The following is a 19,489-nucleotide window of genomic DNA, read 5'->3' on the forward strand; positions in this document are numbered from 1 at the left end:
TTTTATTTTTAATTATAGTTACATAATCAGATTACTTTTTCAAGTAACTAGTAAAGTAATGCATTGTTTACTTTTACTTGAGTTACATTTTCAAATAAGAAATAAAAGTAAAATTTTTGTAAATAAGCATTCCAGCTCAGGTGACAAAACGTAATGCAAAAGTAACGTAATGCATTACTCTTCATAAAAAGTAACTAAGTAACACAATTATTTACTTTTGTATGTAGTAACGTAGTATTGCAATGCATTATGTTTAAAAGTAACTTCCCCAAGACTGACCATCAGATGATAACCTTTTTCCCCAGGGCACCATCGTTCGGTGAAAATACGATTTTGAGTGTAACACGGTCCAAAAGTAGGGCAGAGAGGTTTCCCGCACACTTGAAACTCAAGCTGTTTAAAGCAGCGGTGACTGGGGTGGGCTCACGGCCTGAACGCTCATCCCACACACATAGGCCTTGAGTTCATTCGGCTCAAGAGCACCTAGGAGGAGGCTGATCTGATCAAAGGTGCTGGTCACGGCCATTAGGCACAGCAATAAGGACCCAGCATGAAAAGGTTGTGATCTGAAAAGGGTTAGGAAAGAAAAGGAGAAAAAACAACATCAGGACCCTCTAAAGGAAGAAAGCAAACTGTGAAAAAATTGAAAAGGTACGTCAATCAACTACAAGCACCCAGTTGGACACAAGAGATTCCCAGGCTTTCACCCGAAAGGGCGACAGGCCAGAGAGGGCTGCTGGAGGGGGCAACCTGGGAAATTAAAGACCCTCTTTAAAAAGCACGTAAGGGAGGGGGTTCGCCGGAGAAACTTAGCTCCATCTTTCACCCTGTCGACCCCCTCCTTCTCTTTTAATTGATGTGGGTGGAACTTTGCTCTGTGTGACAAAAGCCGGGTCATTAATGAGACCTTGTCAGCTTCCAAATCTCAGGTAGGTAACAAAGGCCTATTGGGAGCAAAGGGCCAGTTGAAGGAAACATAATTTTAGGAACCTCCTGACCTCCGCCCTGGCTTTCCTTATTACCAGCATCTACAAATCCGCATTCTCTACCAACTCCTCCTTCTGCTCCTCTCACCCGACGATAATTCTGACAAAGGAATCGCTTTGAGAGCTCCTTCCTGCTTTTTTTCTTAAATGATTTGCTTTCAACGTCAAAAAGGGCTGAATGATCTGAAGATGGGCTCACTTCCAGAAAGTAAAGGGTGGGAGATTAAGGCAAAAGTGAAAGAGTAAAAAGACCGTGCAAAGGGCTTTCAGAAGTTACATGTGAGATGGGAAGAATGGGTAGTCTACACTTGACTAAGTCTGTAGAAATGAGGATTTTGCTTGTAATGGTTCAAGCAGCTTATTGCCAGCTCTGGCCAAGACATGTCAAAGGTCAAGAGAGTTTGCCGAAGATGTGATGAAAACAAATTCGATGCAGTTTCTCGGATATTATTTTCACCTACTAAGTTCATTGGTTACTCACTTATAATTCATTCATTAACTCTTGCTATGTTTTGAAAATCCTTAACTTAATTTGGTTTTCCTGGTGAAAAATGACCTCAGTTTTTGAGTGGAAAAACAATCAGTCAGTTCTAAAAAAGAAATACAAAACTTGTGCTGACTGAATAAAAACACGATTTAAAAAAAAAAAAAATAAACAATATTTATGAATATAATAGCAGAATGTGAGATTTACAATAAATTTTTTGTAGACTGGGCATTTTTGACAGGGAACACCAAAAATGTAACATGTCGTGTGTGAGCAACGTTTTAGTCCAGTGTGGTAACATAAACTAGCCTTTTGGGGAAAAGAAAATCTTCTCATTGTTACAATGACTGGAACACAACAGGAGGGTTAATATTTTAAAAATACTACAAACAAAAAACATAATGGTGTATATTCTAAATGGTGTATCCATTCATATTACTCCACTGTACTGTAGGTCCACGTAGCTGTATGTGTTGAATCACTACAAAGAACCATCTGACTTGAGCCATTCTGCCGGGATTTGGGCTAAAATGGTTGCACTTCAAAGTTTTAGGTTGTGTTGGATTTTTTTTTTCATGAAAACTTTAATTCCTTGAGCACTCCAGAGACCATGAGCTTAAGACACAATAGAGGACATTTTCAAAAGGGAATAAAGATTAATAAAGGTCCAACTGGCCTTTATAGGTGTTTGGTCATGCGTCAAGAACTTGAATAATTTCACCTAGATAAATCAGCACCAACTACCCTTTGGATTTTCTCAACTGTGGTTCAGCTGAGTTCAAATAATGGTAAAGAATGTATCATTTATATGAAAATTAGATGACAAATTATGGTAGAATGGGAATTTTATTTATTTTATTTTTTTTTTTAGGAAGATAAGGTTTTAGCCCATTAAATAAAGCACTAAAACTAGTTCTTTATTCAGGAAGTCTTCCTGACTTTCACAGCTGAATTGGACTTGACTCACGTGTACCTTTGAGCAGCTAATAATAAAAATTAGAAGTAACAGCACTTACTTCAGACGGCGGTGCTTTTCATTTGACTGAACCGTTCCTCATAAACTCAATGTGAGCTCCAGTCATCTGGGAGACTGGCTGGATGTCTGAGCTGTTTGCACGTGTCCGTCACCAAGCTACCATGTTGTAAACATGGCAAGTAAATAAAATATTGGCCTTCAAAGGAAAGACATTATAGAATGAGGTCGCAGCTGTATACCGGAGCGATCTATCAGCATCACCGCTTAAGTTAATGAAGAAAGACATTACTTAATTTACATTTGTTCTGTTACAAGAAAAATATTTCATGTCACTTTCTGTTGCCTGTCAGCTGTTGCCCTATTATTGTTTCCTTTTTATTAATTTTTACATTTGAATATATTATTTTAGTCTTTTCTGTTACTTTTACTGCATTTTCTAGGTTGCAGTACATTTAAATTACATTTATGCATTTGACAGATGCTTTTTAAAATATATTTATTGAATGCATTGTTAGTTAATTTGGATAAATGCATCTGCCAGATGCATAAATGTAACGTAAATGTAGATACATTTTTAAAAATAATAATAATAAAAAACTTTAAAAAGCCCAAAGAATAATACATATATTATAAAAAGAATTTAAATAAATAAAATTCCAAAAAAAAAAAAAAATATTTTAGGAATGAGATGGCATTGGAGGACTGTTGTTTGCTTTTTGCTTTTAGGGTTAACAACAAAATACATACAGTATGAACAATAATGAATGATAGAAGTTTGTTATATAGTGACATTAAATTGCTGCAGTATATTCTGTTTTAATCAGTCACAATGATTTAATTTTCAAACCCATCAGAAATAGCTTACACCTAAGGATGTTATTATATCGCTAAATTTTCTATTCTGTCTTCCAAGTCTTTCTGATAGAACACAGTATTTTTTATCATAATAAAACGTGTAATTCAACAAGTACATTCATCCCAGGAAGTGTCACAAAGTTGCAGACGATAATTAGTCTATGAGTTTAAACTGGAAGAAATGGCTGTTGAGAAATAGCTACACCTGCTCAAACCTGACAGCGAGGGTTTACTCAGTCACAGCTGAAAAGCTTTAACCAGAATCCCAAACCCAAGTTTTTCGGTCTGCCACCTGCAACACATGTGTTCAACAGATCTGCCTTCCCGTGTTTTTTTTTTTTTGTGTTCATTTCCCAACTGGCACTAGGTCAACATCTCATTCAGCACCTCGATGTGTTACAGTGTTTACAGTCCTTGTCCAAAGCCAACAGCTGATTTGTCTGCACCGTTTCCCCTTGCAGTATTATAGAGAGGCACCCAGCTGACTCCAAATGGTTTGCATGCAGCGTTTTGTCTTTTTTTCCTTTTCAGCTGCTTTTTATGAGCCTTAAACACACATGGATGCTCTCAACAGATAACATCAGACAATATTAAGTATGTGATGTAGTGGAGAGGAATGCTTTCAAAAAGCAATGCAATTTTTTCCCTCCAGGACAATCTCAGGTCATCTTCAAAACAATCTGCTCTATTGTCATGACAATGTCCAGCCTCCATTTTAGAGCAAAAACAACAATAGAAGAACCTAGCATGATGGACATCCAAACATAATCAATCAGAAACCAAACTGCCAGATAATTCGAAAAAAAAAAAAAAAAATTAAAAAATTGCTTTAGATACAGTAGAGTCGAATAGGATAAATGCATTTTTTGACTATTGATTTCATTGATTCGTTCTTGGTATATTCCGGAACATGGAATACTCCTGACATAATTAAGTGTTGGGAAATATTACTTTTTATAAATATTGCATTATAAAAACAAACATTACATTACATTAAATCGATATTTATATGATAAGTAATAAATTTTCTCATTGTTAACTGACGGGCCAAAACATGCAAGGCAGAGGAGAGGAATAAAAAAAAAATAAAAAAAAAACTTAAAATCTTACATTTTCACAAAAAAAGTTTCAGAAAAAAGTTTGTGACCAATTTAAATTTTTTGCCAATTTGTACAAATATGCACAAATTGATGGACATGAGCTCCACTGAGGGGTAAGTTTTGTGTTTAGGGGTTAGGGGTAAAGTTTAATACTTTAATACTACTGTGCATTCCTCTGGTTGTAAACAAAGAGCCGCGCATGCGTGTTCTACGTTAGAGCGCCGGCTCCTGCGTCAACAGCACCACATGCATGTGTCCTGCTACTCTCATGAACATGCATTGATTGACAAGAAAGAAAATAAATTGTTGAATGAAGTTATTTTTGTTTTCTTTGTGCAAAAAAGCTCTTGGATTTCATCAAAAATATCCTTATTTGTGTTCTGAAGATGAACGAAGGTCTTACAGGTTTGAAACAACACGAGGGAGTAAGAATTGACAGAATTTAAATTTTTAGGTGAATTATCCCTTGCAACTTGTATTCATAACTTTAAAGTTTCATCCCCAACATTGTCCATAATATCAATGCAGCATATTGTCGTTTTCTACACTTTCGTTCATTATGCCATAAGTGCCACATGAGTTCCAAAGAAAACCATGTCTGAAAATCTAGGTTGTTCTTGGTGGATTCACAAAGAACATCATTCAAACTGGCCTATTGTAGCGTGTCCTGTTTTTTCTTGTCCTGGGAGAGAGAAAAAAACATCCCTTGAGCATATGGATGCCCGGTTTTCTAATCAGCAATGATAGAGTGGCTTTTGATGGAGAAACTCACCCTTTCTAAACCAGACTTCTGTTCCTTTTTTCCCCTCCTCAGGTCTGATGGAAATCCGATCTGTCAGTGTGGGAGTTGTCGCCATCAAATCTGTCAGCACTGGCCTGTACTTAGCTATGTCCAAAAAGGGAACGCTCTTCGGATCGGTAGGTACATCACAATGCTTCAGCATCTTATAGTATTAACATTTTGCAAAATTAAAGAAACAAAAATGTATAAATCTGGGTCATCCAATAAATATCCTTGAACTTACATTTGGTCTTTTACCGGAACGTCCCAAATCTTTGGACACTTAATGTTTTTGTGAAGTTAGTGCGTGCCACCAGACAGTTGTTTGTAGCTTGTTTAATGAAGACGCCCCATTGCATGGTGCACTTTAACTGCTCTCTGAGAAATCTCACCCTGGCAATCTGTCACCCAGCCATGATAAGATGGCTTACAGATGGCTATATCTGTCCTCCGATCCCCAGAGTAAACATGACAAACCTTGGGAATCACTCAAGGCCTAAGCACCCTTCTTTTCTTACCCTTTTGAATGATTATTAGTCACATTCACTCATTCCACAGTGATCTTATCGGACTGTAGGCTAAAGCTGCTTTCACCAGGACTCTTAAGTGTTATTGTCATCATCCTTTTTGTCCCTTTTCAAGTTAATAGCTTTATCCAGCTGTGGCAGAGTGGCAGAGCTCTCTTGGCTTTGTCAGGCAGCTTTTTGAGCCCATGCGAGATGGTGACAGTTGATTTACAATGACAGGCTGGTTGAGATAAATACAAATGCGTAATGGGTACACAATAGGATATTTGGAACATAACTCACTGCCAGATTTCCGATGCTGTTTTTCACCACACGGTTCAGTGTTCTTGGTAAGATTGTATGGTTTAAAATGCTAAACAATAAAAGGAAAACCACATTTTTGGACTTATTGATCCATGTGTAATTATTTAAGAAAATGGCCACTGTAAAAACAAAACAGCTGACATCTAATCTGACTATTGGGGCCTTAAAGCTCAAAATCTGCTGTTTATAAAAGTACATTTCTGTCATCTTGTGTAGCCAGACATTTGTCTTTTAGAAATAAACTTTGCATAGATTTGAAAATATATTTGAATAAACTTGAGTCATTAAACAATAATAAAAAATAAAATAAAAAAAAAACATTTCAATCTAAACACTGTTTTATTTTTGGTATAAGCAAAATGCATTTAAGATCGGGACTGTGTTTTCTTGCCATTTGAGGAACATTTGGCAATATTTTTGTCAATTGAAGGTGTAGATGAACTATATTTTCACTTTGATATATTTGATATATAAGTTCCACTGTTTACAGCATATTTTTAGCATATATTTGAAGTATATTTTGGCCAGAGAAATACATATATATTTTTTGTCATATCGACAACTTTAAAAGGATATCTTTATTTACTTCCTACTAAAAATGTTAGAAAATACAGCTACTTTTATGTCAATCAGAGTGGATCTTGTCATTTGAGTCAGCTCTTTGCAGTTGTTTATTTTCGATCATCATATTATCAGTAAATATTAAATATTATCAGTAAACGGACACTTAATGTTGCTAACAAAATTACAGATGAATTTGTTTTTGAATTTTGTTAGCATAATGCTGTCATGTCAACTAAAATGTTACTTTCATCAATTACTTCTAATGCCATTTTAGTTATCTAGACGGAAACTGAATTTAAATTAATGTATTTGACAATGAAATACAGACTTAAAATGAAAGAATATTTATGTCAAAAGACAAGTTTTTAAAAACGAACACTGCATGTACTAAACTATTTTGAACGTTTTGATGTTGTCAACAACACAGTTCGAGTAGTGACTCAAGTTGCACTCTTCATTTGACTCATTGCAGGTCAGATACAGCCCAAGCTGCAAGTTCAAAGAGCGCATCGAAGAGAATGGCTATAACACCTACGCCTCCCTGCGCTGGAAGCACAGGGGGAGGCAGATGTTCGTGTCGCTGAATGGCCGAGGGAAACCCCGCAGAGGCCACAAAGCTAGACGGAGACACCCATCTACTCATTTCCTCCCTATGCTGGCCACATAGCTGGACTCTTCCTCATGAGCAATGCTATGCCATCTGCATTTGATGGGGACTTATTAAATGTTATTAAGGTCCGGTTTGTCTTTTTTTTTTTTTTTTTTTTTTTTTGTCCCTGAGAACTGTCCCACAGTACATTAACTTATTACTCTGGCTCAGCTTAAGACCCAGTACAGTTTAAAGCAAGGATGTTAATATGATGTATATACAGGTTACGTATTAATGTTATTGTTGAGTTAACTAGGCATTTACTGCATCTATCTGTTATCCCATTATGGCAGATTTCTGACTGACATCAACCTAGTCTTATTGTAAAAATATACTGTACATAAAATTCACTGCAGTTTCCAACTGAAATTAACACTAGTGGCAGTAAAACGGTAACATTCTTTTATTCCTTTTCACACATATTATGATTATAAGGCATTTTGTCCATTATAAAAGACTGTGCTCTTCTCATCTTAAGACAAAGAAACTTTCAAAACAGCTTTTACCACACTGTATGTATCATGGTTTCTACAAAAATATTAAGCAGCACAACTGTTGTAAACATTTATAATAATGAGAAATGTTTTTGAAGCATAAAATCTGCATATTAAAATGATTTCTGAAGGATCATGCGACACTGCAGACTAATGGCTGGTGAAAATGCAGCTTTGAATTCAGCAATAAATTAAATTTTAAAATATACTAAAATATAGAAAACAGTTCCTTTAAATGATAATGTTGTCAATACTGTTTTACGGTATTTTGGATCAAATAAATTCAGCATTGGTTGAGCATGAGACATGAAAAAATATCTTATAAACGGCAGTGTGTTTGTTCAAATATGTGAAACACGACGCTCAACAGATGACCTCAAAGTGTAGTATAGAAATGTTAAAATGTCATGGTTATTTCAGTGTAGTTATTTGCTCACACTGTTGGAAGGGTTAAGTGTAGGGGATATGTTTTCTTTATTTCGCAGTCAATATAGAATTAAACTTTTAGCGCCACTCACCTGACATTTCATTTCCGATTTGCCGTAATATGTCTGTAGGAACCAGTTGTGGCTTGAAGGGATACCACTAAAACCGCAAGCTAACAATAGATTAAATTTTCTAACTATTAGATTGTGTGTTATTAACATCTACACATACACCTACCCCAACCCTAAACCTACCCCTTACAATAATGCAAAAACAGTAATTATTGTTGTACTGTACATTGTGACAAGAATTATCCTATATTGATGTGCGCATGCCCAGTTGAATAATCTGTAGCCATTTAGCCTTATTAACCGTAGGAACCAGTGAATTGTGTCACGTTCGTTTGTTCCGGTGAAAACTAAACGCACCATTTCACTTGGGAACTGCAGTGATACATGTAAAAACCAACGCAATATCATTTTGAAAATCTGCCACCATGGGCTTTTTTTTTCATGAGACTGGGCTGGACATCACAGTTGGTGACTGGTCATAAAAGCAACTACAGGAAGTGGTTGTTTGAAAAAAAAAAAGAAAAAAACATCCATAAAAAACTGTTGCATCTTGAAATAGGAACTTGGCAGTTACAGTATCAGTATGAAAGTACAGAAAAAATTGTGACTTTAAAAAAATTTAAAATCTCTAGTTAATTTCTTGTAGTTGGAATGTTGTAGCAACAAGATTCACACATATTACCCTGCCAACATGCACTGTAAAGACCAATAATGCAAAATAGAGGAACATACAACATCAAAGATAGACAAAATTCAGGCAAATACAAATAGATGAAGTACTCCGATCAACTTTTAGCATAGCAGACTTCCTGTAACTCTCTGAAAAGGTGTTTTATACCCATGTGTTCTTACTGTCACATTAACATGTTTTCTTTTCACAACTTGTCGTAAAATAGAACATTTAATATATTTCAATCTTTTGAACTCTACTGTTCAGTTGTGATGTGATTGTCTATGATTTGTCCTTCGCAACCACAGTCTGCTCCATGTATTGGTGAGAATCTGGCTCCCTCCACGTGCCACCGACCACAACTACATGTTCTGCCTACTAATGATCAACATCACCTGCTGAGTGGTTAGCCGTGGCAAAAAGTCCAAAGATGCTGTCCAAAAAGGCAGAATTCTAGCCGCGCTAATGGAAGCTTCATCTGTTTGAGTCAAAACAGGGGTCTGCTTTCACCTGTTGCTGGCAGTCGCTAAAAAGCTCCGGAGACTTCTATGCCCATCTCGCCTGTTAGGCAAAAAGTAAAAGGATTTTATTCACTGTGTGAAATGTTGGTTGACATTTTGAGTAGCTATACGTGTTTGAACAAGGCGATGACACTAATGGGGTATACTGAAGCATGTGCATATACTGTATATCATATTACAGGAGTGCTGTGGTTTATTAGCCTCACTGATTCTCATCTTATTTGCAAGTTTTCATGACAACAAAAATTCTTAATTCTACTACTTTTGCATAACGATCCAACAAAACTTCATGATATGGTCACATTTGGGCTGCAAAGCTTGGAAGACAGTAGAAAAGCTCTATTCAGAAGGAAAATAGAAGGCCAAATAGAAGGCCAAGGGATCTAAAATGGTTTTAAGCCTGGAACTAATTACACAAAGAATATTTATTCTCTGGTTCTTATAAAACAAATATGTTTAGAAACCAATATGCTCATCAAGAACCTACAGTATAATGCAACATCAAGAAGAAAAAAAAAAAAACATGTACAGTAGGTCAACTCTGCAGTCTTAAACAGCCACAAATGATTCTTGATATGAGATTTCTTTGTTGGACCTACAATGTAAAAATAAAATGACAATTAACTGCCACACTAAGAACCTTTAGGAGAACATGTAAGAATCCCCCTGACGGTACCTCAGAACTCAAATATCCTATTTTGTGCAAGGAACTTCAAAATATAATATATTTAAAACATATTTACCTTATGATGGGATTCCTGGAAGAACACTTGATGTCTTCAAAAGTCTTGGAGGAAGATATGGGTTCCTACACAATCTTCCAAATGGCTATTTATTTTAAGCCCTGCAGATACATTTTAAGAACATAAAAAAGAGGGTTCGCTTTAAGATACCATTTAGTATTAATGTACATGAGAACAAAGCTGAATAGACCCTACACCAGCCTATTACAATGCAGAAACACTATATCCTCCTTTTCAATTCAATTCAAGTTTATTTGTATAGCGCTTTTTACGATACAAATCATTGCAAAGCAACTTTACAGAAAATTAAGTTTCTAAAATATTTAGTAGTAGCTTATCAGTGGTGACTGTCAGTTTATGTGTATACGGAATAAACGTTCAGAAAAATCAATAAAATAAACAAACAAACAAACAACATCAACAACAATTAATCAAACAAACATAAAAAAAAATGTAGTACTTCATTATGTTGTCTCTGGGTTAGCATCATCTGAGGTCCTCTGAGGGGTTGGCATCATCTCTTCTCAGGTGTTCTGGATCCAGAAACAAATAGAGACATAATTAGCGTAGCTGCTGTTCCAGCCAAGTAAAATTAATTAGTTTAACCCAAGTTAAAGAATAATAATGTGCATTTGATCAGATATAACTGCAGTCCAAAATTATGAGATGCATTATTTGAATGCTTGGCCTTTAATTTACACTCTTCATTGTCTAAAGAGTAAAAGCACTTTAGTTTTTCCTTCTTTTCTCTCTCCCTGTGCTACAGGCCAGGAATTCAGGCTGTAGAGCACAGTGTCTGTTTTTTTGTTTTTTTGCTTGAAAGACACAGAAAGAAACATAAAGAGGAGCCTGTAATTATCATTGTTGGTCTACTGTCCTGTCAGTTCGCTCGCCAGAGAGACCGGAGTGATCTTTTGGCAGCACTAGGACGAAAGATCAAAGCTGTGGACCTTTGATCAATGCTAAAATAGCCCGCAAAACGTCTCTGTGGAAAATCAGGATGGAATGCTTGAGAAAATAGAGGACAAGACCCTGGAAAGCTTGGTGAAGACATCTTCTGTCTTCTTCCATTTTTAGACAGTGGTGGCAGTTTGATTGTTCAGATTTCAAAGACAGTGAGCTTCCATGTATTACATTTTATATATTAATTATTAATAATATAATATTGTATAAGGTATTATTATAAAGTATCTAAAAAAAAAGCGTCTACCAACAGACCGTCACAGAGGGACCATGTTAACCCCTTGGCCAAGCTTCATCAAAATGTTTTGTCAACACTCTACCCATCTGCCACCAATTATTTATTCAAATTGCACCGTTATAGTCTTGTACAACTGTCATAAACAGCCGTATTTTCTTGCTCTCCTCTTGTCTTTCTTGATGTTCTTTCCATCCATTTCCTTTTATAATCGACCTAAAGGCCAACATTTGCAACTAATAACCAGTGAACCTGTTCAGTGTTTTCAATGTAAATCAAGTTCGCCTCACGAACAAGCTCGCTGATTTAGAGACAGGAATGAACAGAATCTAAATTCTCCTCAATTTGTTGGGGCAACTCTCAGGGTTGCTTTGAAATCGATCCAGTTTTGAAGGCAATTCAATATTTCTTTAGCCTCCAACTATTTCTGCATTTGATTTTGTCCATCCTCTACTTTGAGGCCAATATGTTCATTACATATAGCATATCGGCTTTTTCAAGTCTGTCAAAGAGCATGGCTTTACAGCATTTCATCTGTGCAAGACAGTTTAGGATGGCAGTTGAAATGAGTTGTTGCATGACTCTCAGGCTGAAAAAAAAAATCGGCTTTCAGAAACCCCTTGTCCTTTTTCCTCCTGCGGTTGCTCTCTTTCTCTCAACCTTGGCAGTCACAACAAGATTCATCACAGTGTCGACTGTCATCATGTCGAGGATTAGTGTGTGTTGTCTGAAGCGACTGGACGCACATGAATCCTGGAGTGGTGTGAGCGCCTCGTGGCCTTCATGAACCCCGCCATGCCACTGTCGCGGTATGTGCCGCCACCACAAAGTCTCCCAGACTTCTGCACCATTTTGGCATTCCCAGAATGCCTGCGGGCAAGCCAAACGCTGGTGAGTGGGTTGAGCAGGCTGCTGTGAGGAGGGGTTGCTGTCCATTGTTATAGGTTTTGGGCAGTTGAAGCAGGCCTTATATTGGCTGCCATCCCAGTCAGCATCGTAAAGTTTTCTTTGGCTTTTGAGGGACTGGAAAAAGCATAAGATGGGTTGGGGACCAAACAGTATTAATTTTCACATCATTTTTTGTTTTAGTCACAGTTTTTGTCTTTTGACGAAAATATCCTTTAAATTTAGCTATTATTTTGCCATGTCATATTCATTCATTTTAGCCAATTTTATTCTGACAAGGCATCCGATTTCAATAGTAGCTAACTAACTAACCAAATATTGACATTTTACATATAAATCTAAACTTGTCTCACATATTTCACTTGTGAAAACCTGAGTTTCTAAAATAACTAAATAATGATTAGCTTATACATTACTGTAATTCCGTATGCTTTATTGTCCGTGTTTTAGCATGTTGATATGGAAAGAGCATATTCATGATGGGAATAACACTGTCTGAATAGCGCGTAACTTAATTCAAGTTTACGTATGCATTTGCGTCATTTCATTCATATGTAAGTTTATGTTTACTATTATTTATTCACTGATCGGGTTCTCTTTACGCGGCTCAAGCGAGTCAATCAAAAACATTGTTAATATCATGCTGTGTTAATTTTCTCACCATGTTTTCATCAACAGCAACTGACGTGCTAATTAAAAGTGTTTATCTTTATGAATGTCTGTAACTCCTTTGACAGGATTAACACTGGCGGGAATCCTCGATCATGCCAAATCTCTGCCATTTGTCTATGTGTATGAGAGGTTCTTAGCTTAGACATTCTGTCTTCTGTCACCATCTGAACTGTGATATTTCTGAACAGCAAGTTGTATTTTCCCTCGCAAATGGTTAAAGTTAGGTTTTCATCAGTTTCTTTTCCCCCAATCCAACACAATTGGTAAAATAAGCTTCTCTGGCATTGACCAGGCCATTTATTTTGGACACTTTCCATTGGGTTAGTTTCAGACACACTGAGTGCATTAGCCAATCAGGTTTCAGCTTCATCTGTCTGCCATTATTTTTTTTCTGACAGTGAAGATAACTTGATACTGATGGCTGTATCTGACGTACATACAGGTTTTGTCTGGTTTGTCTGAGCCTGTTAATTTCAAGATACTGTATGTTATTGATGGGACTAATGACATTTAAAAATTAGTCATATTGAGCAGACAGGGTTGTGCATGCACATGTTGTCAGATATCTTTGTGCCCTTTGGCTTCAGAACAGAAAATAGTTTGATCTGGGCTGGCCTCTACGTCTATCACGGGATCATATTAAAATGCTGATATTTATGTAACCTGAATTGTAACTATCCAAATAAGTTTAAATAAAGGAAAGGAAAGAAATCAATACAATAAGAAACTAAAGGGTTATTTGCACCCTAAAATTTATTTTCAGAAGTAGTTTATATCTTTATGGACACATTTTGTAACTTATCCACATATAAAAACACAGTATGCTGTCCACTTAGATATCAAATAATATGAATCCATACTACACTAGATATAATGAAGTACAGTATATAATTAAATATATTACTAGGCACATTTTTGCATCTATATTTTATACATTTTAACACTCATCACTCACTCATCTGTGGCATTTTGCTCTGAGACCTGGTAAAGCGAATCTAAAACTCACATCAGATGTGTTTATAGAGGCCTCTTCTGACAAAAAGAATGTATTGCAACATAAAGAACAAGCTATAAGATTGTGCCCCCTGTAGGATTATGTGTGGAAACGACCCCCCCACCCCCCACATCTCCAGATTATAGTGGTGATTTGAAATATGTTATAGAATCACTAAATCAGTCTTAATTTTTAATGTTTGAATGTTTGTAATGTATTTGTATGTGCTACCTATGTAGAAAAAAAGTGGCTCATTTTATTACAAAGTTGGCCATGGAGTGAACTTGCCTTGAAGGTACCTTGAGCCTCGCTTTTTTCACACAACAGTGTCAGTAATGATGCTTGCTAGATGAGGTACAAACACAATAGTAACAAGTTTTGGTTTTGGACATGATTCCACAAGGCTTAGCAAGAATTTATCTTCTTACTCTCAATGTTACCGACATCACAAGCTGAGTCTCCACCCACTCTGCTCTGTCTTTCTCTCAGCTTGTGTGAATGTGGGTATAGTGAACGTCACAGAAGCAAAACCCCACTCCAGACCTTACATGGTTTCTCTTCAGAAGAACTGGAGGCATATCTGTGGAGGATTCCTCATCTCTGATGAGTTTGTTTTGACTATACCAGGATTTCAGCATTTCTTCAATGGATCAGCATAATTGGAAATGGTAATTGACATGATTATAACACAAGAATATGTGTAGTGCTTAATCAAAAATGTTTCCAAACCTTCTAATAAATGTATCACGTCAAGCACCAGCAAGGTTCAAGTGGTCCTTAATATTCAGTGTTGTGCAAGTTACTTCCAAACTGTAATACATTATAGATTACTTGTTACTGTTATTTAAAAGTAACTCCTTACCTTATAATATTACTGTTTCAGAATTGTAATGCGTTATATGACTCCTGTATTACTTTTTAGTTACTTTTACCAAAATAACTACAAGTAGAACTTAACATTCTAAAATGACAAAATATACTGCAGAGCATTTTACATCCAGTAGAGGGCAATATGGTGTAGCATAATGACTGTGGGCTATCCAGGCAGTGTTGCCAGACGTACAATAATTATCGTATTTGTACCATAATTTTGACCTCTGTACGATGTATGATCAATAATACCATAATGTATGATAATTTCAGAACTTTGTGACACCAAATGATAATCGTTTTTAATCATAGGGCTTCTATATTCATTGATTCTATATTCATTCAGCTATGTGGATCCTACTGTACGTCTACCTTCATGATTGAGACTTGAACGTGTTACGCATGTCTTTCAGCTCATCTCACGTCTTCTCGAACAATCATCATGGAGAATGACTCTCTCACAAGACATGAGCACAAATTAACGTTCCTGCCGCACTTAGGTCAGTTGTTTCAAAGCTGAAGTCTATAGTTAAGCAATAAAGTATAGAAAATGAGTGCTGAAAAGGATAAATAGCTGTATACTGAACGTTTGACTCGTGTATGATAATTTTCTTCCAAATACGATAATTTTGAACTTCTGGTTGTCACGGTTGGGTGAGGACTCAAATGCAGGAAGATAAGGGCATTTATTAATAGTAAAAAATAAACAAAACTACAACAAAAACTACCCCGAGAGGGAAGAACAGGCAAGGCAAGGCAAGGCAAGGCAAGGCAAGGCAAGGCAAGGCAAGGCAAGGCAAGGCAAGGCAAGGCAAGGCAAGGCAAGGCAAGGCAAGGCAAGGCAAGGCAAGGCAAGGCAAGGCGAACATACACACATCCAACAATACTCAAAAACATAACACTGAACAATGAACCACCCCAGGACTGCAGACAAAAGGAGAATAAATAGGGAACCAAACGAGGAGGCCAACGAGGGAGACACAGGTGGAGCAACTAAAACAATAATGACGTAACAAGATGGGCGGGATCAGACAATAGACAGGAGAGAGCACATGGCACCAAACAAACACAACACAAGCCATGTGCTCACAGAAAAACACAGTGTCATCTGGTGGCCATCCTGGTAAAGTGATTATCTGGCAATATCTGTTGAAAGTTTGGGTCTATTCATATTAGACACAATAGGACTATAAGTAAACTCTTAAGGCCATGACAAGATGTGCATACATCCATCTCGCGCATGTAAGGCTGGAGTCGGACCGTCTGGACTGAGGGACGACTTCTCCCTAAGAGAACAAAGGACTTTCCTGATAATTAACATTTGAACACTCTCTTGAACACCCTCCTGCATAAGTAACAGTGCCATCGGAGACGCACCATGCCTAGCAGTTCACACCTCACTATCACACTCCCTCCTCACACTATGATCCCCATCCTTTCTCCCTCACCTGAAACTCACTCTAAATCTATGCAATGTTAAGTGTATACAACAAGTGACTATATATGTTTGGTATCATTTGAAATGTCTCAGTGTGCCTGGTACAATGGTCTCAAACTTACAAAAGTAGACTGATAAATTTTGAATGATACAGATCCTAAGAGTCAAGAGATATTTTGATTACTCTAATGGGAGTGCCCTTTTCCAGGGTCTTCCATGTAAATTACCTTCTGTTCCCTTTGAGGTGTAAACTACCCTGGTCTGGGACCTGACTTAAATTCCAATTGTTAGTTTCTGTCTTCATCTTGGGGGATGTTTGTCTTGGTTGGAGGTATTTAAAGGATTGCAGCAAAAGGATCATGATACAATAATATTAAAGAATAAATATTATAATCAAATGTGAGAATAATAATAATTAGAGACAGACAAAAAACCAATTTGCCTTTCAGGGAACGTTTCAACCTAAATTGAAAGAGGCCAGAAGATTGTTTTTTTATGTCATACTAAAAATTTGTTTACATATGTCAGATTAGATCATTTAATTGGAGTCAGATTTGAGTTTAACCTAAATTGAATAAACTGTACGTGCTGAAAAGACTGAACACGCAGGAAACCTTCAGCCAGCACCGGATACCTTCCTTGGACCGTGTGCGTGGACCTTACACGCATGTACAGTCTTCTGCAATCTTCACCCATTAGCCCAGCGGTTCTCAATTCCAGTTCTCGCGCCCCCAGCTCTGCATATTTTGCATGTCTCTCTTTGTTAACACACCTGATTCAGATAATCAGCTCGTTAAGGCTGATTTATACTTCTGTGTCGGACCTACACCGTAGGCTATGCGTAAGTTTTCATTTATACTTTTGCGTCGCTGTCCGCGTCGACATGCAGTAAACATGCAAACCGCAAGTCTGCAGTGTCCACGAGCATGTTGTTGGTGTAACCTGCAGTACCACGACAAAAGCCAACGAAGAAGTGGCTCGTCGGAGAAGCATTATAGCCGTGATGGCGGCAAATAAATATAAAATCATTAAATCATTATTTAAAACTACAAAAGGAGACAACAACGGAACAGGAGAAGATGGCATTCTTTCCATCTCCAGAAGGACTTGTACCACGGCAGATCAGCATTGTTTGTCGCGGAAAACTACTGTGCTATTTAGTATAATAAATGATAAGACACTTGTTCTTTGCTTTGTTTTATTTTATATAAGAAAGTGTAACATTAAAATATATTAAAGTGCACATAAACATACACAAAACTCAAGTACATATGGGGGGAGGGGTTCTAGCAGACCAATCACAGCACTTGCAGTCCACATAGAATTGACGCACTGTTAGATTTTTGGAGAGGTGCAAGTCAGGCTATGGCGTAGGCTATGCGTGCAACTCACAAGCTATGGCGTAGGTTCGAAGCAGAAGTATAAATTGGGCTTTAGATTTTTGGAGAGGTGCACGTCAGGATACGGCGTAGGTTTGACGCAGAAGTAAAAATCAGCCTTTAGAAGTGAGCTCCGTGCATGAACTATGTTCCCATTGACATGGTCCCTACGCAATGTTCATTGCTCCCTACTCCCTGAGCAGGGGAAATCTGTTAAAGTTTGACATCATATAACTCTGTAAATAAAAACAATTTAAATTCATGTCTCGCACGCTTCAATGCACTTTGAATGGAACATATACATTCACTTCAAACTGGAATCATGGCGGAATATCCTGTGATGTCCACTTCGCAGGGCACTTACAGTACGTTCGAATAGAACAAACATCTGAAGCGATAAGAAAGGCATTCAAAATGTGCAGAGCAGGGGGCGTGAGTTCTGGAATTGAGAACCGCTGCATTAGCTGCTTTTCCCCTGGCCAGTGCGAGCCGGGGCTAACAGTGAGCCGGGCGGGGCTAATAGTCTCGGACCTCAAGCACAGAGGACAAAATCATGCCGCGTTTCCACTGTTGGGCCAGTAACCTCGCGGCACTCCTGTAAAACCTGCCCTAAACACGCCTTTACTGAGAGGGAGATGAATGAAATAAATCACAAAACAAATATCAGAAGCTGTCTGTCTTTATTTACAAACTTGGACACCACACGCGGCTATTGAATGACCACGAACAGGAAATAGAACTTACTAGCACCATTTTTGATTTGTTAATGTCTCGTGATATTGTTTTTTTTTTGTTTTTTTTTACAATTAAATTTTGGGCTAAAAGTGTGTTGTAACGCAAGAGATACTGAACATGTACAGAGTAAAATATTACTGAAAATTGATTAGTAATGCCTTACACTACTGCATTACAGCAAAAAGTAATTCTTACTGTAATGCATTAGCCTACTTTATAATGCTTTACTCCCAACACCGTTAATATTACAACATCATGAAACTGTACAAAATTACGTACATGACATATTCATGGCCATTATATACACTCTTAAAAATAAAGATGCTTAAAAGGTTCTTCACAGCGATGCCATAGAAGAACCATTTTTGGTTCCACAAAGAACCATCTCTTCCTTACCTTTTTATAATCTGAAGAACCTTCTTTCTCAACAAAGAACCTTTTGTGAAACAGAAAGGTTCTTCAGATGTTAAAGGTTCTTTATGGAACCATTTAGACAAAAAGGTTCTTCTATGTTATCGTTAAGCACCTTTATTTTAAATAGTGTATTGTGAATATAGTCAAAGCTAAATGGTATGACCCACAGTAAGATTTTTGGAAAGCAAACTTTACAAGAGAAAAAGAAGCATTAGGGAGAATGAGTGAATTATGATTAATTTTCTGACATTTTATTAATAATATGTATTTTTAGGAATAATTTGTCTTTTAAATATCACAAACGTGTTAAATGTGACACCATGTGTCCTCTTTTTACAGCTCTTCAATTCCCAGTGCTTTCGTCTGACACTTGTGGTTGAAGCTCATGAGCTAAAAGGCAGATTTTGCTACAATGGCTGTGAAGTTTTACTACATCCATCTGAAGGGTGTAAACTGCCTCAGCTTTTTGCTCTGTTTAAAAGTTACTATTTGTTTCAGAGAACATTCAAAGCTTACATTCCTATAATGTTTGGAAAAAATCATAACTTAATAGGAACATTAGCAAAATGTTATTAGAACATATACGGTTAGCTGTGTCTATAGGAAATGCATTATATTAAAAATGCAAAATAATAATAATTTTCACAGGTCACATGACTTGGTAATAAAAAAAACATAGTAAGTCTTTCACTCACACAGTATTCTATAAAAGACACAGTGTGTGTGAAGC

The 19,489-nt window shown here is 37.0% G+C and overlaps 1 protein-coding gene across 2 annotated transcripts in view; it reads left to right on the plus strand.

Annotated features, from left to right (window-relative positions):
* The window catches only part of LOC109099518 (fibroblast growth factor 22-like), a 33,192-nt gene extending 23,577 nt beyond the window's left edge, over positions 1–9,615 (plus strand). For both annotated transcript variants that reach the window (XM_019113037.2, XM_042748633.1), the window contains exons 4-5: positions 5,219–5,322; positions 7,052–9,615. In XM_019113037.2, coding sequence (XP_018968582.1) covers positions 5,219–5,322; positions 7,052–7,246 — 299 coding nt within the window. In that variant the 3' untranslated portion in view covers positions 7,247–9,615. The remainder of the gene's footprint in view (positions 1–5,218; positions 5,323–7,051) is intronic.
* Positions 9,616–19,489: the final 9,874 nt, after the last annotated feature.

The sequence above is a fragment of the Cyprinus carpio genome, chromosome B22 (assembly GCF_018340385.1).
Source record: "Cyprinus carpio isolate SPL01 chromosome B22, ASM1834038v1, whole genome shotgun sequence".
Classification (NCBI taxonomy): domain Eukaryota; kingdom Metazoa; phylum Chordata; class Actinopteri; order Cypriniformes; family Cyprinidae; genus Cyprinus; species Cyprinus carpio.